Source organism: Enhydra lutris, unplaced genomic scaffold (assembly GCF_002288905.1).
Source record: "Enhydra lutris kenyoni isolate GAN:26980312 unplaced genomic scaffold, ASM228890v2 scaffoldscaffold94, whole genome shotgun sequence".
NCBI classification, from domain to species: domain Eukaryota; kingdom Metazoa; phylum Chordata; class Mammalia; order Carnivora; family Mustelidae; genus Enhydra; species Enhydra lutris.
This window is the reverse complement of record NW_019154178.1, coordinates 5,302,379-5,328,389: the sequence shown is the minus strand read 5'-3', so window position 1 is coordinate 5,328,389 and position 26,011 is coordinate 5,302,379. Positions and strand designations below refer to the sequence as shown.

The 26,011-nt window shown below is 46.8% G+C and overlaps 1 protein-coding gene across 3 annotated transcripts; it reads right to left on the bottom strand.

Annotated features, from left to right (window-relative positions):
* Positions 1 to 2,299: 2,299 nt before the first annotated feature.
* Positions 2,300 to 25,045, bottom strand: LOC111138882 (T-lymphocyte surface antigen Ly-9-like). Of its 3 annotated transcripts, none has more exons than XM_022490821.1 (10): positions 24,867 to 25,045; positions 20,626 to 20,955; positions 14,942 to 15,217; positions 14,104 to 14,433; positions 12,623 to 12,892; positions 10,897 to 10,995; positions 9,909 to 9,962; positions 6,140 to 6,420; positions 5,698 to 5,769; positions 2,300 to 2,815 (listed from the first exon to the last, which is right to left on the bottom strand). In XM_022490821.1, exons 1-10 carry the CDS (start codon positions 24,988 to 24,990, stop codon positions 2,747 to 2,749), a joined length of 1,905 nt encoding a protein of 634 aa, XP_022346529.1. In that variant the 5' UTR covers positions 24,991 to 25,045; the 3' UTR covers positions 2,300 to 2,746. The 3 variants fall into 3 exon arrangements, with proteins under 3 accessions (XP_022346529.1, XP_022346530.1, XP_022346531.1); XM_022490822.1 differs by lacking the exon at positions 24,867 to 25,045 and adding an exon at positions 23,695 to 23,859; XM_022490823.1 differs by lacking the exon at positions 12,623 to 12,892.
* Positions 25,046 to 26,011: the final 966 nt, after the last annotated feature.

Below are 26,011 nucleotides of genomic sequence, written 5' to 3'. Positions count from 1 at the left end.
CTCTACTCCGATACAGAGGAAACCCCCCCCCCCCCACACACACATTAAACCCTTACTTCTGGCCACTTGATCATGAGGGAGAGAGGGCAGGAGTGAGAGTAGACGGTGCAGAGCAAGCTGACCTCTGAGTGGAAAGATCACCCTGAGCCCATGCTGTCCTGATAACTGGACAGTGAGACCAGCTTTGCCTACGGTATGATGTATGATTTACAAAAACACATTATTAGAAATCTGTTTTAGCGTCTTCACAAATTCTTCACAAGTAGAAACCATACTCTCTTTAAGTTCTGAGTCCTGATGAGTGCTCCCCACGGCGTATCCTGGAGCAAGGGTTCAGCTGGCTGAGCAGCTGGGAACTAGACCCCCTGCTGGGCTCCCCTGAGCCTCAGGCCAGTCTCTTCCACACAGCTGCGGGGACAAGAGACGAGACTCTGGCTGAGCCCGGTAAGGGGATACGTGTGAGCTGGAAGAGGTCCTACTCAGAGACCCCAACTGTGGCTATCGCATGGAGCCTGGTTCCTCAGTTGTCCACTCTGTATTTAACATGGGAATTTAATATAAAACCATGCTGTCATTCAGAGGCATTCTAAATTTCTTTTCTGAGTTAAATTTTTGTGTCCCTTCCATATTCTGTACTTTTCCTCTCTATAGCACCCAAAGGGCACTTGTGTCCATCAATAAACACAAGTCTGTTTAGTTCCTCCTGGAGAGGGGTCTGGATTCCTTGCAAGTTATTGGTGTCTTCCAGCCTCATTCACACTGGAGCAGATGATCCCAGAGTCCCCAGACCCCAGGGCATTCAGTCTCATGGGAGCATAGCCACTGCTTATCCTTGTTCATCTCATGCCCTCCTGATCCCTCTCCCCTGGGGGCTCTTTGGCTGGCCAGCTAGCTTCCTCCTGGAGACAAGTGTGGGCGGGCCACATTTTGGAGCAGGTGTCAAGGGGAAAAACCAGGAAAACATAAGCAAAAGAAGCCTGGGGGCTCCAAGGCACATACTGGCAACTCAGCGCTAGAGTCAGGAGTTTGGTGAGCAGAGGGAGCTGGAAACGATGGGGGTTGGAACAGTTCAGATGAACACCAGAGACACTGACCACTGACCCGGCCTTTCATGCAATCTGAGTTGCAGCTTATTAAAGGAGCAGAAGAGACCCCATGGTCTCTCCCAGGGCTTTTGGGGATGCTGTGTTCTAGAGTGTAATAATGCACAACGTTATCATATTGTATGTCTTTACTGAGCTTCTGTAATAATGCCTTACGAGGATAATTATCCATGCAATGACCAGCCAGTGAAGAAGCAGTAATTAAGCTCCTGCTGTGTATGAAGCACTGCTTGGTCCCTGGGAGGACCCACTGCAGGACACAGAAAGCATACAGACTCCACAGGACACATGCAGGAGAGCACAACAGCAGAAGCACAACATGAAGGACATATGTGGGCTTCTAGGTGCACGTGACACAGACGTACACTACGGCGTCATGAATGTAAGTCAAGGTAGTGCAACTTACAGGCAGGGGGATAGGGCTGAGCCGTAACTGGGGGGAAAGGAGAAATGCTATGGCTGTTCTGCATCCAGACCTGACGATGAAAGGAGAAGTTCTTTGAGGTAAATATGGGAAGCTTATATGGAAGAGGCATTTTAAGCACTTAAAAATATATCAAAAGAGTGATACACATATGTGGTTAAAAACAGAAATTCACAGTACAAAGAAGTACGCAGTAAAAACAACCCAGTTCACTCCCTGGAGGCAGCCACTGATAAGTATTTCATATTTCCTTTCGGAACTTTTGTACAACTATTCAAGCATGTAGATACACACTTCTTCTTTATCTAACCGGTAGCATGTGATACATACTGTCCTGGGCTACTTCTTTGTCCTTAGACTGTATTCCATATTAGCACATACTGGTCCTTCCTCTCTCCCTTCCTCCCTCCCTTCCTTCTTTCCTTCCTCCTTCCTTCCTTCTTCCTTTCCTTCCTTCCTTCCTTTCCTTCCCTTCCCTTCTCCTTCCTTCCTTCCTTCTTTCCTTCCTTCCTTCCTTCCAATCTCTCTCTCTCTCTTTCTTTCTAAGATTTAATTCATTTATTTGACAGAGAGAGTGAGAGAGAACACAAGCAGCGGGAACGGCAGAGGAAGAGGGAGAAGCAGGCTCCCAGGTCAACACCCTAGCTTGAAGGCAGACACTTAACCACTGGGCCCCCCAGGCCTCCCTGGTCTTTCCTTTCTTTACAAAAGTGGCAGGGCTTGCTGTCGCATGGGTTCACTATCACACATTTAACCACATTCTTACTAAATGGACATTTAAGTTGTTTGTCCTTTTATTTAAAAAGATACTACAGTGGACATGATTTTACATGGGTCTTTGTGTCCATGAGTGAGAATATCCATTGGATTCATTTTAGCAGCTGTTTAGAAGATGGTGTGAAGGTCCAGGGTCCTTTCAACAACACTGGACCAGTCGTGGCAGAGTCCTGAGTTGGTGCCTCCAAACTGTAGAAGCACACAAGGGGACGGACGGAGCAGGGACTTCTTGAAGCCTGGGGACTCCAAGACAGAGCCTGTGTCTGATCTATTCATAGATTTGGGAAGCCACAGGGATGGAGGGAAGGGGGCGCGTCAAATTCAGGTATCTTGGAGACACTGAAGGCAGTTCTGAAGTGCTTCTGTCTATAAGAGCTCCAGGCCTTACACTTTCCAGGAGATTTTCCAACTACAAGGAGAGAAGCAGCAGCTGCTTTTCTTTTCAGGTGAAATTTTCATAGGTAGGGATTTCAGAAGACTCAGGATCATTCTGTTGTGGTGATGGCACCACCTGTGAGCCAAAAGACACAAAGCATATGGTTAACAAAGCCCGGGAAGCCCTGGTTTCCTCGGCCCTGTGCTGCTGAGAGAGGAAGGTCAGGCCAGGCTAAGACTGGTCCATGCTGTAAGAGTCAGGTCATATGGACTGGCCTTGGGATAGAACAGTCCATCAAGCTGACTGCAGGCATTTCTGGAGAACCTCCCACTGGGAAGTTGGCAAGGCTTTCTGTAAGGCAGATAGAGGGCAGTTTAATGCAGCACTTTGAGGGGATATAAAAATGGCAATAAAAGGTCTTGCTCTCAAGAAGCTACTGTCTAATGAGCTCAGTCTCTGCCCTGGCTGGAGAAGCAAGACAAACATCTAGAGAAAGACATTCCAGGTGGTAGAGGTTATGCCGTAAAGTAATGGTTCAGACTCTCAGACTTCATGTTCCTAGGGTTCTGACTCTCGGTTCAGGGAAGGCCCCAAGGAGCAGGTGAGGCGTGAGCTGATACAGAGGAGGGGCAGCCAGGTGTCAGGAATAGCTCGGGAACGGCATAAACCTTTGAGATACCATGCAGAGACATGTGTCAGAAAGTAATGGCTCAGGCAGGTTTGAGAAGTTCCTGACCAAGTGGGCAATGACAGCTTCAGGAGACCCAGAGTCAAGACTGGTGGTCCTGAAAATTCTGAAGGCAAAGGGTAAATTCTGTCAAGACCCCAGCCGAGGAAACGTGCTCCTGTCCATTTAGGTTGTGAGTGAGGGAGTCCCTGGGGTGGTGTGGGAACCATGCAGGACCCACCAGACCAGTGGTGACTCAAGGCCATTCTGAAACTCAGAGTAGGGATGATGTCCATGACTTTAAGATAGACCAGTAGTGGCCCAAACACAAAGGGCCAGGTTGGAGTAGAAAGCAGCTTTGGGAGTATAGTGTAACGTACAGATGGGGTCTCAAAGCCACAGGTGAAGTACTTTGTTGGCTAAGCATAGGTGACCTTCCACAAGGCAGGACAGGATGGCTGAATGGAGCTGCATATCTGCACAGATGCTTACTGAGCAAGTCCTATCCACATTTGAAGGTCCAACACAAGTTATTTTTTTTTTTCATGAAGGCTTTCCTGTCTACCTCAGTGCGGTGGTATCTCCCACTTCCAAAGTCTGGAAAACCCTTGGGAATGGCACACCTCACAAGTAGTATGTAGAGCGTTTTCATTTCCCTTCTAGGTGATTGAATCTTCTCCGTACCTCTTCCACTGACAGCCAGATAAGATAACATGTCTTCAAGGTTAAGGATAGTGCCTTTACCGTATCTAAATCCCATAGCATCTAGCCTAGTTCTAGACAAACACAAGATGTTCAATAAATATCTATTGGTTGATGCATCAATCACAGAGAAGTAGCATGACTGAAAACCTTTGAGTTTTTCTTTTTTATTAAAATCTTGTTTGGGGGTGCCTGGGTGGCTCAGTCCGTTGAGCGTCTGACTTGATTTTGGCTCGGGTCATGATCTCAGGGTCGTGAGAAAGGGCTCTGTGTCTGGTTCCGCGCTCAGCGGGGAGTCTGCTTAAGATTCTCTCGCTCCCTCTGCACCCTCCTCCCGCAAAATAAGCAAATAAATCTTTAAAAAAATTTTTTTTGAGCATGTTAAAACAAGGAGGAAAAACAGGGAAGGAATTCTGGGGGATATTTGAAAACAAAAAGTATATATGAACCCAATCTTTTCAGGGAAGTGAAAGCGGAGCAGGCAGCTGGATTCAGGTCAAGTTTAATTGGTTAAGGTTATTCAGGATTATTTTAAAGCTCTTTGTGGTTTTTATTTTTTACTTATATATATGTATTGTTTTAAAAATATTCTATTTGAGAGAGAGAGAAAGCATGAGCTGGGTCAGGGGGAAGAAGGAGAGAGGGAGGGAGAGGCAGACTCCCCAGCTGAGCAGGGACCCCAGTGTGTGGCTCAGTCCCAGGACCCTGAGATCATGACCTGAGCCGAAGGCAGATGCTTAACTAACTGAGCCATCCAGGCACCCTGTATTTTTATATTTTTAAAAGATTTTATTTATTTATTTGACAGAGAGAGAGAGAGCACAGCAGAGGGAGCAGCAGAGGGAGAGGTAGGAGCAGATTCCCCACTGAGAAGGGATCCCGAAGTGGGGTTCAATCCCAGAACCCTGGGATCATGACCTGAGCTGGAGGCAGACACTTAATTGACTGAGGTACCCAGGCACCCTTCTTTCTGGTTTTTAATACTGAAAGTCCAACTACTGTCTGTGTGACCTTAGGCAAACTTAGCTTCTGTGAATCTCAGCTTCTTTTGCTAGAAAATGTGGATGATAACACATTTGTAGAGGTGTCCTAGGGATCACATGAGAATATGTTTGTCCATGTTTTATAAACTTGGTTTGTCCATGTTTTATAAAGTTGATATGAAAGTTAGTTCTTATTATTATTTAATGGTAAATTCTACCATTAAAGGACATTTCAACATCACAATAAAACCAATGTGTTATAGTTAATAGCACATTTTCCAAAAAATCTTGACATTGGACTATTGGCTAATTTCCAGTTGTTTTGGGAAATTGCCATACTGGTGGATTAGATGGCGTTGGAAGTAAATTTGGAAATATACATAGATCATGCAGCATTTTTACAGCTTCTCATTCTGGTCAGTGTTGAGAATAATCAATACAAAACATTATTAAATCGATTAGAATCATTCAGCCTTTGGCCAAACAGATGTGAATCAGAAATATTTGTTTAAGCATTTCTATTGACCATGGAGTGTGTCAGGAGGATGCGTGGTGGAGAGAACTTAAGCTCCTTTGCCTTGGGGATCTAGGACTTTCAGTTAAAATGGTCTGCGCAATGGTTCCTTGCTTTAGGAACCCTGGGATACAGAGAAAATTGTTCTCACCTTCTGCAGTATCTGTACACAGCTGTAGACTGTGGCTGAACTCTCTTTCCGCTCAGGAACTGGGGTATTTCCCTGTAATAGACCAACATCAGAGTATCCATAATCACCAGATAAGAACTTTCCAGAGTTTCACGTTCAGCCCTTAAGGAGAGGGGATACCCCACCAGGTTTAGGTTTCATACAGAGGGTGGTGGTTGCCCCCGTGCAGTGGGGAAGTGCTCTGGTTGCTCACACCTCCCTTATCAATGGCCCAAGATGGGGAGCTGAGGATGAGCACCTTCACTCCAAGGGACCCCAAGGTTTGGTAAACATGGATAGAGCCACAACTATCTTCCCATGTGCTGCTAGTTCTGGCCCCCAGTTGGAGGGGCTAGTCATCCCAGTTATTGGATGGTTCTAGAAGTGGAGGAGGAGGGAAGGTGTACTGATCCAAAGGGCTCACCTGCAAGTTCAGGACTACTTGCATATACACTGTGTTGTCCTCAGGTGCAGGCACCATGCTTTTTGGAGTGACAAGATCATACTCTTCTTGCCCCTCAGATGATGAGTCGGATCCAGTGTCCTCCTGAGTGAGCAAGTCATACTCATGGTGCCTTCCAGCCTTGGGTATGCCAGTCCTCTCCTGGTCCTTCTCCTTTGTTTCACTGCTCTCAGAGCTGCTGTCGGAGGTGGGCCTGTGCTGTTGCTTGGCAGTCTCAGAGAAAGTGTCCAGCTTCTGACACCCTTGGGAGAGCATATTGCACAGTGTGTGGCCAGTAGTGAGTTTTGAACACATTGTGTGGCTTGGTTAGAAAGTGTGCCAGCCCCTACCTCTTTCTTGTTTTGTGAAAGGATCCGACCTGCTCTGATCTCTACTCCAGGTGAGGCCTAAGGAACTGGAAGAGAGGTTGTCCTGTGTCCCCCCAGGGGACTCTGTTCTACTCTCCCTTCCTTTCTCCTTTCAGGTATTCACTCATTTCTCTTGGGTAAATATTCATGGAGGGTGACACGGGATGGACTTAGCAATGCTCCGTGAGCCGAACTGGCTCTGCTGGCTAAGCCACCCTGAGTGCCACAATGTGTGGTTTGGGAAAACACAAAGAGCCCATTAGACCTGCTCTTGAAGGAGGACACTGTCCAGCAGGGGGTCAGATCCATACAGAGATCAATGAATGCAAGCCCAGCTCTGGCAAGGGTGATGTGACAAGTGTCAGGAAAAGGTGAGGACTTGGTCTCGGGTTAGGAAGCAGAGAAGAACTCAGGAAGTTGGTGGGATTGAGGTGGGCCTTGACGGAGGGCTGGGATTTTGATGAGTGACAGGCTGTCGTTGGTTGAAGAAGCAGTATGATTAAGGTATTCAAAATATTTAACAGGTGCAATGGACTGGGTGTAAGACAATCAGAGTGGGCGCCTGTAATTGAATAATTCGTTGGTACACCAGGTGCATGTTTAGCTGCCTTTGGGGACACATCAAGTGGACTATTTGGTCTGAGTGTAGAATAATAATGGTTCACACGTACCAAGTGCCTCATATGTATCAGACACCATCCTAAATACTTCTCCATCCTAAATGTATTCAGTCTGCATGAAATCCCATGTAACAAAAACTACATTTATTTTTTGCAGATGAGGAAACTGTAGCACATAAGGGTTAAATATTTTCCTGAGTAAGCGGTAGGGTCAGGATCTGAATGCTGGAAACCTTGTCCCTGATGTTCTTAACTAATACTCAAAACTAATACTCAAAATTTGCATAGGAAAAAAAGTAGGTAAAGGGTGGTCTGGCTAAAGAGTGAATGAGAATATAAGAGTAATTACCACCTCTTGAGTGCACAGTGTTGGCACTGACCCACTCAGTACTCACAGCAACTCTAAGAACTGGGCACACTTATTTTGCAAGGTAAGGAAACCGATGCATAGAGATTGAATTGCCCAACATCACTTATGAGCAGAATCAAGATTCAAACACAGGACTGCCTGACTTCAGAACACACACACTTGGCCCCTAGGTTTTATTGACTTTTGAATAACAAACAAAGGCCATGAGGAGCCATTGATGGCTTTAGAGCAGTCAGAGTTGAGCTTTGCAACATAGTGAGCAGAAGGGATAGAAAAGAGAAACCCTGGGGGAAGGAATGGCCAGTTAGGAAACTGTTATACTTTTAGGGAAGAAATAATAAGGAATGGGAATGTCCGTTAATGAGGACTGATTAAGTAAATTAAGGTACATCTGTAGGATGGAATAAATAGGAATCAGTCTTACATATGTCAGTATTACTAGGATATTCTGTTAAGTTAAAAAAAGCCAGGTTCAGGAAAATGCTATAGATTGCTCCCATATGTGTAATTAAAAGAAAGGCACCTACACACACACATATACACAAACACATACGCACAAATCTATTTAATGCCCATAAATGCATTAAAGACCCCAAAAAGACTTAGAAATGCATCTTAACGATGAAAGTCTCTGGGGGGAGAGACCAGGAGATTGGGATTGGGAAGGAGATTTAATCGTATACCATGAGAAAATACGATTTTTCAGTTAAAAAACCCTATTCAGTAAACAGAAAAACTGTGACACAATGAACCTTGGTAATGACAAAAGATCTAGAGAAGAGGAGACTTTGATTCCTTCTTTCCTTCCTTCCTTCCTCCCTCCCTTTTTAAAAATAGATTTTATTTATTTGACAGGCAGCGAGACAGCCAGAGAGGGAACATAAACGGGGGGAGTGGGAGAGAGAGAAGCAGGCTCCTCACAGAGCAGGAGCCCAACATGGGACTTGATCCCAGGACCCAGAATCAGGGCCCGGGCTGAAGGCAGACACCTAACAACTGAGCCACCCGGGCGCCCCAAGAAGAGGAGACTTTGAAGAGATGCTAGGAAGGTTAGAGAAGCAGACCTTGGGAGCTGAGGAAAGGTGCTGGGGAGGGAGGAAGATCAGGGATGGCAGTGGTGTTCCCAACACTTCCTTATTTCTTCTCCTGTGCCCAGAACACCAAGGTACAATGGCACAGGCTGGGGGAGACCAGAGGAAGGAGCTGGTGAGAACCTCCACCTTTACCGTCATTCCTACTTCTTGGTCCCTTTCTCTTGGTAATGTTTTCCCATCCTAAAGGCCCACACTGTTGGACCTTGAGCTGCCAGCATCCCACCCAACCCCTCTTTGTGTTCCATCTCTTCGGGGGATCTCTTCCATGAGAGGTTACATGGTTTTGTTTGTTTGTTTGTTTGTTTTTTATTTTTATTTTTTTAAAGATTTTATTTATTTATTTGACACAGAGAGATCACAAGTAGGCAGAGAGGCAGGCAGAGGGAGAGAGAGAGAGAGAGGGAAGCAGGCTCCCCGCTGAGCAGAGAGCCTGATGCGGGACTCGATCCCAGGACCCTGAGATCATGACCTGAGCCGAAGGCAGCGGCTTAACCCACTGAGCCACCCAGGCGCCCCTGTTTGTTTGTTTTTTAATAGCAGGGTTTGTCCCAGTGGGAGGAGTTCGGGAATTCCTTAGAATTCCAGAGCTTAGAGTTCAGGGTGGTAATGGAGGATACTGAGACATGGGAAGCGGGGGTGGTAAGACGCAGGCATCTCATCTCACCACTCCAACACCCATCAGGACAATTCCACTTTTGCATACTTTGTGCTATTGGGGTGTTGCACAGTATTTTGTTCGAAGAAAGCATTCCTTAGCTTTTTTAAAAATTGGAAAACCACTGCCTCAGGGATGTTCTTGGGCAATAGGTGTTCTATGCAATTTCATGGGTTTTAATTTTAAATAGGTTTTAGTTTTGCTCCTACCGCAAATTTTACCATTCTATCTGGCCTTTGTTCCTCCACTCTTGGAGTGAGGAAAATAACTCTATCCTCATCGGAGCCCACATTTAAATGACGATAATGCCGGAGGAACCTTACAGATCCCAGAGGCCAGGCCGCCTCCCCTATCTCTGGTTATCATCTTTCTGGATGATAGGGACCGTCCTGGCTCTGATTTCTGTTCCCCAAACTTTCCTTCTCCAAGCCACATAACTTCTCGAACTTTAACAAGCGTATGATTCACCTTGAGATGCAGACTAGAGTTCGGTATCTGGGGTGGTGCCCCAAACTGGAATTTCTAACAAGCTCCTGGGTGATGCCCGGTGTTGCAGATTGACAGTTCACACTGAATAAATTGTCAGGCTTTGGAGCTTCCATCTGGCCCAGGGACCCCACAGCCCGTGTCATTGGTGATACTACCTGGTGCGTCTGCTGGGGTTTCAGTGGAGCTGGAGCTGGAGGCTGGGTCTGAACCTGACAAACCAAGGCAGAGAAGACTTAGCAATAGGTCTGTTTGGAGAGAGACGTGTGATTCTAAGTGACAAAGGAGACGGGGAGAGATTTCCAGAGACAAAGACAAGAAAAACACTCTAGGGAGGGGGTGAACCCTGACATGAGTAGGAACCCACAGGACAGGGTGACCAGAGTCCCAAGGTCATTTTCAAATGAAGAGAGGGCCCTGGAGCCTCCTGCCATCCCTCTGTCCCCTCTGTGGTGGTCACTTCTCAGGTTGGTTTGCTGTCTTGCAGGAATTGCTGCAGGGATCTTATGTGTTCTACCCAATGTGCTCTTTCGGGGAACTGTTCCATTTCCCCTGCAATATGAAATTCCAAGGGAGCTGCCAATCGTAATAGCTAATCCCGCTGGCCACAGTGGTTGGTCCAATCAATGGTCACATGAGCCAAGGCTGCACCAATCAGAGATCTTTCAAGTTGGAGTTGGAGGGAAACATCTTTTTTCTCTTCCTGGTGGCATATCTCTTAGTAGATAGGAGTCTGGAGCTACCAACTACTGTGTTGTGGCACAGCCCACCCCCATTCCTGCCCCTCAGCTCAAAGAGAAAAGTAAGGGTGAGAGATGGAGGGCCCTGATTTTTAAGTCTCTGGTAACATTTGTCCCTAAGGTCAGCTCCTTCCCTTTCTTCCCCAAAGATTGATTATGTGAGTCCCAAAATAATAAATCACACCTCCTGCACCCTCCCCCCCTTTAAAGGTAGTTTGAGTTCAGCTTCAGCGATTTGTAACTAAATTTAGAGTCCCAACTAATAGCCCTCTCCACATCAGGAGGAGAAGAAATCAAGTTTTGGGAGAATGGGGGTAGGAGGGGACCAGGAGAGGGCAGACAAGCCTCCAAAGGTCCCAGGGATATGGTCTGGTGCTGGCACGTGCCAATGATCTCAGAAACCCACATGGTATTTTTCGCTTCCAAATGTACCAGATGAAGATCCCAAAGAACAGGATGCTGGCTATCAAGAGTCCAGTGTAAAGCTCTGTGTTCCTCTCAGGCCCTTTGAAGAGGAAATGAATGACATTAATACAAATAATGACAAGGAGATTGGGACAAGCAATGGACAAAGCATAATGGCCATCTTAAAATAAAAAAAAAAAAGCAAAATGGCCTCTTAAAATCACATTCCTTTTCATTCATTCATTCTACAACTATTTATTGAGTAGGCATTGTTCTGGGCTAGAAATTATAGCAGTGCTTAAGGTAGACACTGTCCCTAGCTAGAGAGATATATGCCTTGCCCAGTGTCACAGAGTTTTAAATACTTAGACAGGATTTGAATGTAGGCTGCCTGGTTCTACCTAAGATGCCCTTATCTATCACACTACACTGCTCCTCTCTGTAAATGGTGTAAGGGCAGTTCTAGGCTCAAGACAGAGTCATGATTTCCACTTCGTAGGGCTCTAAATCCATCTGCCAGCCTGACCTAGCGTTATCACATCCCAGGTAAACCTTTCTTTTTCTACTTCCTTCTAGAACAGAACAGAGCACAGAACTCAGGGTTCCACTCATGCTTTTGTTGTGTGACATTGAGCAAGTCCCTAATCCTTTCTGAGTCTCACTGTCTTCATGTAATGGAGGACATTAAGAGTATTTGCTGTGTAGGATTATTGTGAAGTTAATTGTGTTAAAATGCACATGGTCCTAGAATAGTGCCTGGCATCTAGGGAGAGACCCTAGGGCTTCCTTTCTAGCTTCCACTCACAGTCCGTGTTCCTTCGTGGTCTGCCTTCCTTCACCCATCCATTTCAATAAACTCATCTCCACTAACTTCTGACACTGTGCTGTCCATGTATGGTAGCCACAACCCATGCTATAAGCCCTTGGAATGTGGCCAGTATGACTGAAGAACTAAATTGTTTATTTTATTTAATTTTTAAAAAATTGAAATTGAAATAGAAATCGGCGATTTAATTTCTTATTGAAAAACAGTAAGTAGGTTTGGAACAACTTGGATATGTAAAGCTATTTTTTTCAACTGTCACTTTTATGAAATCTGAATACAGATGGAGTATTTCCCATGGAACTTTGTCATCTGAACTGAGATGTGCCTTTAGTGCAAAATCCATACTAGATTTCAGAAGCTTAGTACAACAAGAAATGTAAGTTATCTCAACGGTAATAGTATTGAATATAATCCAAAATGGTGATATTTTGGATTTAGTGGGTTAAATAAAACATATTATTAAGGTTAGTTTTACTTGCTTCTTTTGACTTTATCTAATGTGGCTATTAGAAAGTGTGAATGAGGGGCGCCTGGGTGGCTCAGTGGGTTAGGCCGCTGCCTTCGGCTCAGGTCATGATCTCAGGGTCCTGGGATCGAGTCCCACGTCGGGCTCTCTGCTCGGCGGGAAGCCTGCTTCCTCCTCTCTCTCTCTCTCTCTACCTGCCTCTCCGTCTACTTGTGATCTCTCTCTGTCAAATAAATAAATAAAATCTTAAAAAAAAAAAAAAGAAAGTGTGAATGACATGAGGGATCCCATTATATTTCTGCTGGAATGTCCTACTCTGAAGCACTCTCGTCCACACTCTCTCACTGCATATCATAAAGAACCACTCAGACTACGAACACTTGGATACCAACGTCCCAGTCCCTAAAGTCTGGCTGAGCAGAGATAAATGGTAACCTGGACAGATGTCACCAGGAAGAAACTGCTGGGAGCTGCTGCTGACAGGGTTGCTGGTGATGCATGTGATGTTGGGGTGATTTTCACCACGTGTCCAAGAGACATTGAGGTGAGGTCCCTCTTGGGACTCGAAGTTTCCTTTTTGTAGGGGGGCCCATCTGTATGTCACGTTGTGTCCACTGTCCTCCACTGAGCATGTCAGGCTGACCCTGCAGATACCATCCTTAGCAAGCCCAGGATGCCAGGTAATTTTTGGCTTCTTCAATCTCCCTGTGTGAGGAGAAAGACAGACCTAATGTGGAGTCAGGCCTGCCTGCTGGGCAGTCACCACGTCTTCACTCATTCAGAACATGCTCCTGAAGTTGGGTGTTGGCACCACGTTAGGGCTGAGAAAGTGCCTCCAGGAGTCACAGGCATTTTGGAATGCACCTGGCCTTTCTCGTGGCAGCCATGGAATCTCAGACACACCCCTTCACCACTATGGGCCTTTGATGCTCAGATGTTAAACAAAGGAGTCAAAATGAAAACTAGAAAAAGAAAGACATCACATCACTCCATAGCGTACCCTGTGAAGAACCAGCAAACCCGTCAACACAGGTAGGTACAACATCTCATGTGCTCTGAGGACTTGAAGGCTTACCTGTTGAGGTTCCATCATCGACGTTCTTTACTCAGGAGATAAAGTGTGAAGAGCTGAGTGCCGCTCTGACAGAGAGTTAGTGCTCAATAAATGTTAGCGATTTTAAAAGAAATATAACACTGGCACTAGTTATTCCTAATTTATTATTATTTTCACTTAATCTTCTTTCTCTCTTTTTTAATAGTTGAGTCATGGCATGCTACAGATGCGGACTAGCTGACTTCCAGCATATTCTAACAGGACCATGCCCCGTGAGTCTCCACAGATACTTAGACACCAACAAACCCAGGCAGGGGATGTGATGACCACGTCTGGGTGATACAGCTGAAGCAGGTGGCAAATGTAAACTCAGCTGTCAAGCCAAGCTCCTGCAAGGCCCAAGCCTGAGGAGAAAGACTGCAAGCTCTGTCCCTCACACTCAGGAGAGCCGAGCAGCCATCCCTCTTGGGGGTCAGAGGGTCTTTGGATACTAAAGCCTTTCTCCTCAGTCTTCTCTGAGTCCACTCCAGCCTGCTGTGCCCTTATCCAAAAGGATAGTCTTCTATAAAAATGCGGGTCGAAGAGCTCTGAGATTCACCTGACAAGCAATGCAGGAGGACAGGGACAAGCACTGCAGGTTGGGTGGCGGAGGCCGACTGCAAACTTAGCAGAAGGGGGACTTGGCAGGTAGTTCTTGCCTGGCTGCTGGCTGGAAGTTTTGCCTCCTGTGAGTCGACTGGTCTGGGCTCAAAAGCTGTGCTAGTGATCTGAGGTATTTGGGGAAGCAGGGAAATGAGCAAAGAGGAAGGAGAAACATCCCAGGGGAGGAATGTAATGATGAGTATTCTGCTCAGAAACTCACCATAGACGCGCAGTGTGATGTGTTTTGTGCTGATGACTCCGGAGGCCTGGGAGCACACGTAGGCATGGTAGTGGCCAGCGTTCTCCATCCTCAGCCGGCCAATCATCAGGGAGTAGTCTTGGCTAGAGTTCTTATTGGCATCCTTGAACTTCACGAATGGATCAGCTGTTGCTGCTGCTTTCCTCTCTTTGCTGATAATAGACGTGTTAAACATCCAGATGACGTTCTCTCCGGAGTGACGGGCTGAGAGTGTTAGGGGCAGGGTGACTGACTCCCCCAGGATCCCCACCACTGTCTCCCCCATTGAGTCTCCTCCGGAGGCTTCTGGAGCTGCAGTCAGAGATGAGACATTGTGGCTTCAGTCATTGGCTCTCTTCCCTAAACCCTCAGCCTGCCTGAAGGAGACTGAAGCCCCAGAAGCTCTCCTGCCCACACCCCCTTTCCCTTCCTCTGACAAGGCATCCCTGCGGGACACTTGTCAGGGACAGATATACACCTGGCTCTGCCTTTTGCATACTCAGGCCTCCCTTACCCTCCCTGTCCTTCTGAGGAGACTGCAGGGGATACCTCCAACTAAATAAAGAACAAATTAGATCTCTTCATCCATATTCCCTCCCCTTCTCTTCCCTTGCTCTATCTTTAGAGTTTCAGAGTTCCCTGGGAGTTCCCAAGTGCCCTGCCAGTCTCTCTCAGACCCCGGAGGGTGGAGAACAAGAGTTCTTCAAGCCTGTCTTCATCCCCACTCCACCTGTGTCCTGCCAGAACCCTGGCTGTTTAGACTCCGTGGCTGCTCAGACCATCTCTGAAATCCCCTGGAGGGCCCAAGTGGAGCCTGTACCTATACAGAACTGCCGGGCATGGACGGGGCTGGAGGTGCTCTGGCTGACCGGGTTCCTGGCTGTGCAGGTGTATGGCAGGTCTGGGTCACACAGTGTCCAGCGGATGGTGACAGTGGAGCCCTCCTGCGATTCAGAAGCCTGGGTGTCCTGCAGGGTCCAGCTGTACAGAACACTTGTCCACGCCCTCTCCACAGAGCAAATCAAGGTAATGTTGCAGGAGCCACTGTCGGACATGTTCACAAACTTCACGACGACTTGAGGCTCCGGCACCTGCTCTGTAGGGACAACAGCAACAAGGAGATTACTCAGATCCCTTCAGCAGCAGGACACAGCTGAGAGAAGAGAGTGGTGATGATAGAAGACCCAGGGACAGAAGGAAGAAGCCAGAGTACCTGTTCCAGGGAAGTTTTCTCAGTTTCCCCCGCAGCCTGGACTGAGTGCCCCTCTTCTACACCCCCGTAAATCCCCAAAGAGTGTTACCTCCATGACTCAGCGTGACACCAGTCTGATTACTCCTCTCTCTCCCCATCAGTACATGAACTCCTTCAGGACAGGGCCAATGCCTGTGCCCAAATACTAACACCTGACTGGCCAGTCTGTAAAAGTCTCTCTGGAATGTTCGGTGAATAAATGCATAAATGAGTCAGCCCCAAACGCTGTGCAGCAGGGAGCTCTGCCTCTGGAATTTGAGTTGCTTTTGCCTTTTGGTCGGAATTTATGACTATTGTGCTTTCAGACCTTCTTCCTGGTCTTTTCTTTCCCTTTTGTTCCATTTCCTCTGTCCACTGTGTGTGTGTGTGTGTGTGTGTGTGTGTGTGTGTGTGTGTGTTTAAGTGTGATTTTTTGGGGGAATTGATAATACATAAAATTGAAAGGATACAAAAAAGTGTACGTAGTTTAAAAAGCAAGCTTTCTTGTTCCCAGCTACTTGTTTCCTCTCCCCAGGACTTATGCTATGAACTTCCTGTTTATTTTTCTAGAAATATTCTAGATATAGACACATACATGATAGTATACTATATATAGAATATGTATACTATATATTGCTATTATATATACTATATATTACCATTATATACACACACACTGTCCTGAAGCCTTTAAAAATTTAATTATATGTTGGCTTTCTGGGGAAGACAGCAGAGTAGAAGGACCCTAAGCTCAGTTGTCCCATGGATACAACTGGATAACACCCACATCCATGTGAATAACCCAGAAAATGCCCTGAAGACGGGCGGAACTAACGCTCCACAGCTAAATGTATAGAAGAGGTCACCGCAAAGAGGGTAAGAAAGGCGAGGCACAGTTGGGAACTTACGGGATCACAGGACCGTCCACAGGATGGAGGGATAGTGTGGGTGCAGAGGAGGGACAGAAACACTCTCACAGGGGCGCCTGGGTGGCTCAGTGGGTTGGGCCGCTGCCTTCAGCTCAGGTCATGATCTCAGGGTCCTGGGATTGAGCCCCGCATCGGGCTCTCTGCTTGACGGGGAGCCTGCTTCCCTCTCTCTCTCTGTCTCTGCCTGCCTCTCTGTCTACTTGTGATCTCTCTCTGTCAAATAAATAAATAAAATCTTAAAAAAAAAAAAAAAAAAGAAACACTCTCACACAAGGAAGAGGAATCCTCATAACATTTGGTTTGGAAAACCAGAGGGGCCTGATTTCGTGAGTTCTCACAATCAGCGGGGGCTTAACACCTGGAACTTTAAAAATGGGCTGGCTGGGCTCTGGGAGGGGGAAAGGAAACTGCATCCCTGGCTGTAAAGAGGCAGCACAACAAACAGCACACCCCCTGCCCCCCAGGACAGTAGGAGCAGTTTGAAAATCACCTGGAATATGTGGGAAGGAGACTTGTTTACTAATCTCAGAGCATGTTCTGGAGGGGCAGAGATCATGGGCAGGCTTCTCCAGGATCAAAGGAGCTAGAGGACATCATTTCCTCCGCCCCCACACCTGCCTCGCCTAGACACATGGATACCTATGGGAACCAGTACAGTGCCAACATGCAATACCTAACTTGCTAACAGCTCACCCGACCCCTGCATTCTCCTGTAGACAAGCCCCTCCCTGTCATGCCTCCTTTGCAGGCCCGCTCCCACCGCAGACTTGCACATACCTTGCTAACACCAGACACCTTGCCCTCCACCCAGTCCCCGCTTCTGCAGATTTGCCCCCTGCAACCCAGCTTGCCTGGGTCCCATTTGCTACAGGTCCCCTCCTGCAGCCCGCTTGGAGGGGGAGAAGCAGAGCTTGATAACACTGCCCAGCTTGCCCCCGAGTTCTCCTGTGGTCCTGACCTGTCCAGTGTGCTCCCGGCCAGAGCCCATCCAAAGTAGTGCCTCAAACCTGACAGTGTGCAAACGGCACCAGCAGGGGCCAGCGCCACTCCAAAGTGACCCCTGTCCCAGGGGGAAGGGAAGATGACCACACACACACACACACACACTCCAACATGGCCACAGCAATGGGTTTGGGGCCAACATCTGGTCTGAGGGCAGGCCCTGCCCACCAAAGAAAGCGTCTCAGGGAACAAAACAAGGAAATCACCCTGTAATTCAGTGCTATTGCATCTCTGGCAAATGCCTGCTCTGACTCAGCTCAAGCCCAGGCAGCCCTAGACTCGCCCACTAACAACACAAGCACAAATAGCCCTTAGCGGACCGAGCCACCCAGGCACCTCATTGATCTTTTCAAAGAACCAGATCCTGGTTCCATTGATCTGTTCTGTTGGTTTTTAAGCTTCTCTTTAATTTATTTCTGCTCTAATATCCACGATTCCTTCCTTCTACTGGTTTTGTGTTTTGTTCGTTCTTCTTTTTCTAGCTACTTTAGGTGTGAAGTTAGGTCCTTTATTTGAGTTTTCTTGCTTCTTGAGGTAGGCCTATATTGCTATAAACTTCCTTCTTAGAACAGCTTTTGCCGCATCCCAAAGATTTTGGACTGTTCTTTTTTCATTTGTCTCCACGTACATTTGATTTCCTCTTTGACTTCTTGGTTGACCCATTCATTGTTTAGTAGCATGTTATCTAACCTCCACGTATCTGTGTTCTTTGCAAATGTTTTCTTGTGATTGATTTCTAGTTTCATAGTGTTGTTGTCAGAAAAGACGCATGGTATGACTTTGATCTTTTCGAACTTGTTGAGACTTGTTTAGTGTCCTAGTATGTGGCCTACTCTGAAGAATGTTCCATGTGCACTTGAAAAGAATGTGTATTCTGCTGTTTTAGGATGGAATGTTCTGAATATATCTGTTAGATTCATCTGGTCCAATGCTCAGCCAGTTAAGGGTATGCCTTGGGCCCAGGGTCTTGGGATTGAGGCCCACATCAGGCTCCCTGCTTAGCAGGGGGCCTGCTTCTCCCTCTCCTTCTGCGGTTCCCCCTGCTTGTGCTGTCTCTCTGTCTCTCCAATAAATAAATAAATAAATAAATAAATATTTTTTAAAGAAAGAAAATATCAACAATATTGATAAACCTTTAGCGAGCCTATGGGGGGAGAAAGGAGGAGGAGAGAAAGAGAGAGAGAGAAAGACTCAAATAAACAAAATCAGAAATGAAAGAGGAGAAATAATAACTCACACCACAGAAATACACAGGATTATAAAGAATATTATGAAAAATTATATGCCCACAAATTGGAGGATCTAGAGGAAATGGATAAATTCCTAGAAACATATACCTTCCCCAAACTGAATCATAAAGAAACAGAAAATCCCAGTACTGGGTATTTACGCAAAGAATATGAAAACACTAATTTGAAAAGATATATGCACCCTTGTGTTCATAACAGCATTATTTTCAATAGCCAAATTATGGAAGCAGCCCAAGTGTCTATAGATAGATGAAAGGATAAAGAAGATATATATATATATATATATATATATATATATATGTATATGCACACACACATACATACATACATATACCATATATATGAGTATTAGTCAGCCATAAGAAGGAATGAAATCATTTTTTGAAAGATTTTGTTTATTTATTTGACACAGAGAGAGAGACAGTAAGAGAGGGAACATAAGCAGGGGGAGTGGGAGAGGGAGAAGCAGGTTGAGCAGGGAGCCGGATGTGGGGCTCGATCCCAGGACCCTGGGATCATGACCTGAGCCGAAGGTAGATGCTGAACAACTGAGCCACCCAGGTGCCCCACGAAAGGAATGGAGTCTTGTCATTTGTAACACCATGGATGGTTCTAGAGAGTATTTTGCTAAGTGAAATCAGTCAGAGAAAGACAAAAACCATATGATTTCACTCATATGTGGGATTTAAGAAATAAAATGAACAAAGGAAAAAAACACAAACCAAAAAACAGATTCTTAACAACAGAGAACACACTGATGGTTGCCAGAGGGCGAGTAGAGGATGGGTGAACTCAGGGAGGGGATTAAGAGCACACTTAACATGCAGCGGGTGACGTACGGAAGTGTGGAATCACCCTATGGCACACGTGAAGTTAACATAGCACTGTGCATTCACGGTGCTGGAATTAAAACAAGTTAACAATGTGACTTAGAAATTGCTGCAGGTTGGTGCATATGGAGCTCACTCATTCTATTTCTATTCCCTGCAAAGTATTCCATTTCTTTAACATATGCAGAGCACTCAACAAATCAATAAAAAAGGTCAAACTACCTGATAGAAAAATGGTGCCATAGGCTGAACTGTGTCCTTCCAGAGTTCATATCTTGAAGCCCTAATTCCCGGTACCTCAGAACATGATTTTATTTGGATATAGGACTGTATTTGGAGATAGAGGCCATTAAGTTAAAATGAGGTCATGAGAATGGTCCCTAATCCAAAATGACTGGTGTCCTTATAAGAAGAGGAGATTAGGACATAGAGGACACAAACAGAGGGATGGCCATACAAGGACATATCAAAACAGGTAGCTATCTGCAAGCCTAGTAGCAAGGTCTCAGAAGAAACCCAGCCTGCTGACACCCTCATCTCGGGCTTCTACTCTCTAAAACTGTGAAAATAAGCTTCCGTGGTTTAAGCCACCCAGGCAGTGGTATATTGTTATGGCAAACCCAGCAAGCTAGCGAGTACAGACGGGTAAAGGGTACTAACAGAGTTGCAGAAAAGAGAACACAAACGGTCTTAAACATATTTTGGCTGTGTTTTCACTCTGACATTGTATTTATGGAACTGCATGAAAAGGACCAACATGGTGGTCCTATTTATCCTAGAGAGATAATCACCTAGGAAGAAAAAAATCTGCTTTTAAAAATAAAAGATTAGGGGCACCTGGGTGGCTCAGTGGGTTAAGCTACTGCCTTTGCCTCAGGTCATGATCTCAGGGTCGTGGGACTGAGCCCATGTCCAGCTCTGTGATCAGCGGGGAGCCTGTTTGTTCCTCTCCCTCTGCCCCTCCCCCCATGTGTGCTTTCTCTCTGCCTCTCTCTCTCTCTCTCTCTCTCTCTCGCTTTCTCAAACAAACAAACAAACAAACAAATAAATCTTTAAAAAAAAATAAAGGATCGGGGTGCCTGGGTGGCTTAGCCGGTTGAACATCTGGCTGGTTCATAAAAGTGAGCCCTGCGTGGAGTTTGCTCAGAGTCTCTCTCTCCCTCTGCCCGTCTCCTTCTCAAAATAAACACATAAAATCTTAAATAAATAAATAAACAAACAAACAAAAATATTAAAACCCATGGAAACTCTCTGGAACTCACCATAGACGTGTAGTATAAACGCCTTGTCAGTGGTGACTGCAGAAGTCTTCCGGTTTATCTGGGCTTTGTAGGGTCCAGCATCTTCCAAAGTCAGGTTGCTGAGACGCAAGGAGTAACTGTCCCAGCTGATGTTTAGTCGGTCCTGGTAGCTTTTGGCTGTGATGAAAATCTGTTTTTCTGCAGTTGCGAAAGCAAGAGTGCCTTGGAGACCACTCCAGGCGACATTCTCAAACTCTGTGTCTACTGAGATGTTCAGGGGGAAAATCACCAAACTCCCTAGCATCCCAGACACCACTGCTGGGGTTGAGTCCTTTTCAGAGGCTCCTAGACCTGCAGAGACAGAAGAGGGACTTGGAGAAGAAGCAGCTGGACTCCTCAAGTCAGCCTTCTTTGATTCATTCTATAAAAACATACTGGGAATAAATGACAGATGTTGAGAAATGAAATGAAATTCCTGCCCTCCTTCCTCTAGGCTCATTGCCCAGCAGAATCATTCCTTCATTCCCTCACTTAAAAAACACTCTGTCTTATAAACGCATCTACAAGATCAGTAAAACAGACTTTCTAGTTTTCTATCCCAATGTGGAAATTAGGCTGGTGACTTTGGGTGAGTTTTTTAATTTCTCTGAGAATCAGTTTACTCATCTATGTAAGACAAAAATGTTCACACCTATACTATCTTCCTTTAAGGATATGGTAGAGATGGAATAAAAATAGGTTGCTGTAAATCGTAAAGAACAAAACAAGTAAAAAGGGAGCATATTTTAAAGAATGAGATGGGTTTATGGATGGCTAGCAGGGTGGATAGATGGAAAGTTGTGGGAGAAGGCAAGTGAAGTGAAAGTAATGGTAGAACCAGGGTGGGAAGCATGTGAGTGTTAGTGCAAAATTCTTTCAAGTTTTCTCTGTGTTCAAGAATTTCCATAATAAAACGTTGGCCACAAAAGGACCATTTCTCATCTCTATCTCACTCTTCCTTTCCCTCATTGTCCAGGGGATCTCAGACTGGCTTTGTCTTGGCCAGGGAAATCTGGTCTGTCCTTAGGAACAAGGTTTGGGGTTGGGACTAGTTAAGTAGCATGGATTCTGCTCCTGATTTCCTCATCTAGGGAAAGACCCAGATCCCTGATATACATTGTTACCATGGCTTCCATAGGCCCAGAATCGGTCCGAGGCGGCTCATTTCCTTGCAGGGGCCCTGTGAGTGTCTGCTGGGGGACCCCAGTGTCTATTCCCAGATTCAAGAGCTTCTGAGGCTCTGGAGAGTCCTCTGAAAATTCCAGATCAAATCAGATGGGTTCAGGACCCAGATTACTCCAGGAATCTGCTTTAAAAGTAAGTAGAAAATGTTGGAGAGAAAGGAAAATCTGAAGCACAGCCTGGAGGGATGGAAAGAGGCTGAGGTGTGCTCTGAAGGCCCAGAGTGTACAGAGTTATGCAGGTACACAGATGAGACCCCTAGATTGGTGCAGACTGGTGCAGGGCTGGGGACCGGGGCGTGATTCTCTACCCGTATCAGCCAAGCACTTGGACCTTGTAGGGAGGTAGCTAGGAGGATGCAGGGCTAGGGACCTTGGACAAGTTAGTCTAGGTCAGTTCAGGTAGATTCTAGGGGCAGTCAGAAAGCAGAAACTGGGTTCGTGTGATGCTGGTTTGAAGTTACCCGAAAGAGAGCTCTTCGCCTCTGAAAGATACTGTTCATGATTTCTACGACAACTAGCACTGTGTAGAAGTGACCTCATTCAGTCCTCAAAATTACCTGAATTAGCTCGTGTTTACAGAAAAGGAGCTAAAATTTTGGGAGTTTTAGCCACTTGTTTAGATGACAGCTGCAGAGCCCAGATTCCTTGTACATGATATCCCGGAAGGTGGAGGCCGAGAGCTCTGACCACCCTCCATCCCAGGAGCCCAGAAGGGCCTGAGTCTTGGCTGGGCACATATGACGCACCCGTGTCTCCTCACATCAAAGCAAGGCGTACAGACTGTCAGCAGGAGAAGAGAGATGTGGTTCGTGTGTCGAATCCTGCTACTGTTGCAGCAAACAATGCTACAATGCTCCGTGACTCCCAGTGCAGCGACAGGAGTCCCAGGCATCAGCCATCTTATTTTGAACTACCCATTTGGCAAATAATAAAAGGGTGTTCAATGATTGTGATAACTGAATTTGGCTTCCCCACCTTCAATAGTCTCCAAATAGTGCACTTAGTGATTATTATAACAATCGACTTCTCCCAACTGCATGCCAAGTGCTTGCTTACAGATAACATTTTTCATCTACAAGAGAGTCTTGCATGATATGTCTTACTAATCACACTTTATGTTTAAGAAACAGAGGCTCACACAGCTAGGAAACAATGGAGCAAAGATTTAATTTCAAAAGTTTCTGATATTTGTAGGGGCGGAGGATGGGCTACCCTGAGGTGGGCCACTTTGGCATGAAGATCATTCCAAACTGAAGGCAATCAAGACCTCGTGGGCTCCAGAGAAACTTTTGCCTTTCCCTTAACTACACAGAAGAATCCTAACTGGGGGGTCTTCCCCAGAATAAGGGTTACTGGCAGAGATGAATTTTATCTGAGTGACCCTTCTGCACGGCAGGGCAAACCTCTAATTACCGTACATCTGCTCTTCTCTGCATCGCCCTGTGAACTACCCTCCTTCCCTCTGAGGTCCCAGACCCCTGCCCCCTTCTCCTTAGTCTGGGATGACGTAGATGCCTCGTTTTGCCTGAGGGTCTTTGGAATTTCCTTGTCTGTGTGGACTCCTCATATACATGTCATTAAATTTGATTTTTTTCCTGTTAATCTGTCTCATGTCAACTTGGTTCTTAGTCCAGCTAAAAGGACCTTGAAGGGGACAGGAATTCTTGCTCCGCAAAAAAGGGGACAGGACATTCTTGCTCCTTGACATACCTAAGTGGAAGAACTTTTCATCCTACTGCCTCCTAAGTTCCTGAAACCATTCCCTGGAGACACAAAAGCATCAGAGAAACTCCCTGCTAGACCAAGACGGTGAAGTTTGAGGTCATCCCCAATCAGTGGAGCTAGACAGAGGGAGATGCCTCTTTACCTTGAAATTTACTTGTTGGTCATCTGAGGCTTGAGTGACATTAGATGGTGAACTTCCGGTTTATCCAACACAGCCAGGTAGCACCCCAAGAGTTGGGTGTGACTATAAGGAACCATGATGCTTGTAATGTTTTTATGGCGAGCAAAGATGAGATGCAAAGTGAAAAGAGATTAGATTGGAACCCTACCCCAGAGTCTAGGCCCTGCCCCCGAGCATGCATCTGGGAGGTTTTCTAGAGCTCCCCTCACTGCCCACCCCTCCACCCCCTCTGTGCTCAGATCCCTAGGCTAACTGTGCTATCCTCCAAGGTCCTGAGGAAAATAGTATTCCCAGAGGGACAGTAGAGGTCACTGTCCCAGGGGGCTGAGAACCTCCCTGGGGTACTGAGTCACTTCTGCCTGCTGGCCATGCTGCTGAGAGATGTTTCCAGAAAATAGCAGGACTTGGGCCTTGACGGGGAGGTAGGATGTGGGGAGAAAAGGACATTCGGAGAGAAACCACCCAGCTCAGGGCCACCAGACCATCTCCAGACCCCAAGGGAAGCCCCCAGTTTGGGATATATGACAAACATGGCAGATGTAGAAAGAAGTTCCAGCAGTTCAATATGTCCCTAGAAAAGGGAGTGGCTTGTCACCAGAATTTTCATGTATCTCTCTATGGATTTTATCCACATTGTACAGGAAACAAACTCATCACTCAGCATTCCTCAGCGGGAAAATGTCAGAGTGAGAGGAACATAGTTATTTGAGAGTTATTTGAGACGGGCTAGAACGTCACCTACTCACGGTGAGTGACTATGCACAGGCTGACACATGCACACGCTCACACACACACACACACGCCCACACATGTACATGCGCACACACGCACATGTTCACACCACACGCTCACACACGTACACGCTCACACACGCACACGCTCACACACGCACATGCTCACACCACACGCTCACACACGTACACGCTCACACACGCACACGTTCACACACGCACATGCTCACATGCGTGCACGCGTGCACACACACACACACACAAGAATAACGTGGAACCCACAGACGAACTATCACAAGGAGAGGAGTTTCCAGATTTTACCAATAAGAACTCCAGCGAACAATGTGACCAGCCCCACAGGAACACCGCCAGTGAGGGGCAGTGGCCATAATGGGGACTTACCCACTGGCAGGAAGAGGAGATGGGTCCAGAGAAAGGGAAAGAACATGTGTGTCTTGGTCTTCTGTGGTTTACTGGGGAAGGACTGTAGAGCCGAGTCATCCGGGTGTTGCTTTGGGCCTGCCATGGTGATTTGTTTTTGGATCTCCGGCTGAAAGAGGAAGCACTTGCCACAGACTCTTGTGTGTGCGAGTGCCTCTGGTTGGGCAAGCGCTGTTCGTAACTGGCACCACAGACTCCTCCCACTCGCTCGGGCTGCGCAGCCGTCCCAAGATCAAGCTCGCTCTACCCACTGAGCCAGCCAGGTGCCCCGTAACGGCCTCTTCTCGTGTGGGGCTGGTGTCCCGGCTTGCTGCTACAGAGGAGAACGTGGCCGTGGTGATAAGCTGTCACTTCTGAGATTAGGTGACAAAAGGTTGTGTCTTCCCTCTCCGTGTCTCTCTCCCTCTCTCCCACCCCCAGGTCCCTTTGCCTGGAGCCAGGTATTGTGAGTGGGAGGCATCAAGGCGAGGAGACAGGGAGGGCGCCAGCCCAAACCCAGCAAGGAGCGCACGTCTGCCAACAGTTCATGAGGACTTGAGAGCCCCCAGGAGGCTGTGCCTGCCCAGGGAGGTCGGCAACCCCGCCCATGCCTTGACTGGTGCTTGGTGAGACACCAGGACCCAGAGGCACCAGCTAGGCTGTGCCTGGATTGCTGATCCAGAGAGACCGTGAGGTAATAAATCTTGTTTTAAGCTGCAAAGTTCTGTAATTTGTTACGCAGCAATGGATAACAAACAGCATGGCCCAATGAATTCACTGTTTTGCTCTGCAAAGCTAGTTTGCATTTGCCTTCTCGTCACATACAACCGAAAGGCTTTTCACTAGTAGGAAGGAAGGGCGTCAAAGCTGCCTTGAGGATGGAAGCTTCCAGGGGCAGCTGTGCGGTCGGCAGGCCGGGATGTGCGGTCGCCAGGCCGGGGTGTGCAGTCACCAGGCCGGAGTGTGCCGTCGGCAGGCCGGGGGATGGCATCATTCCCTTTATCCGGGTGTGGGAAACGGACTTTTCTTTTTCTTTTTTTTTTTTAAGTAGGCTCCACACCCAATGTAGAGCTCAGTGCGGGGCTCAAACTCACAACCCCGAGATCAAGACCTGAGCTGAGATCAAG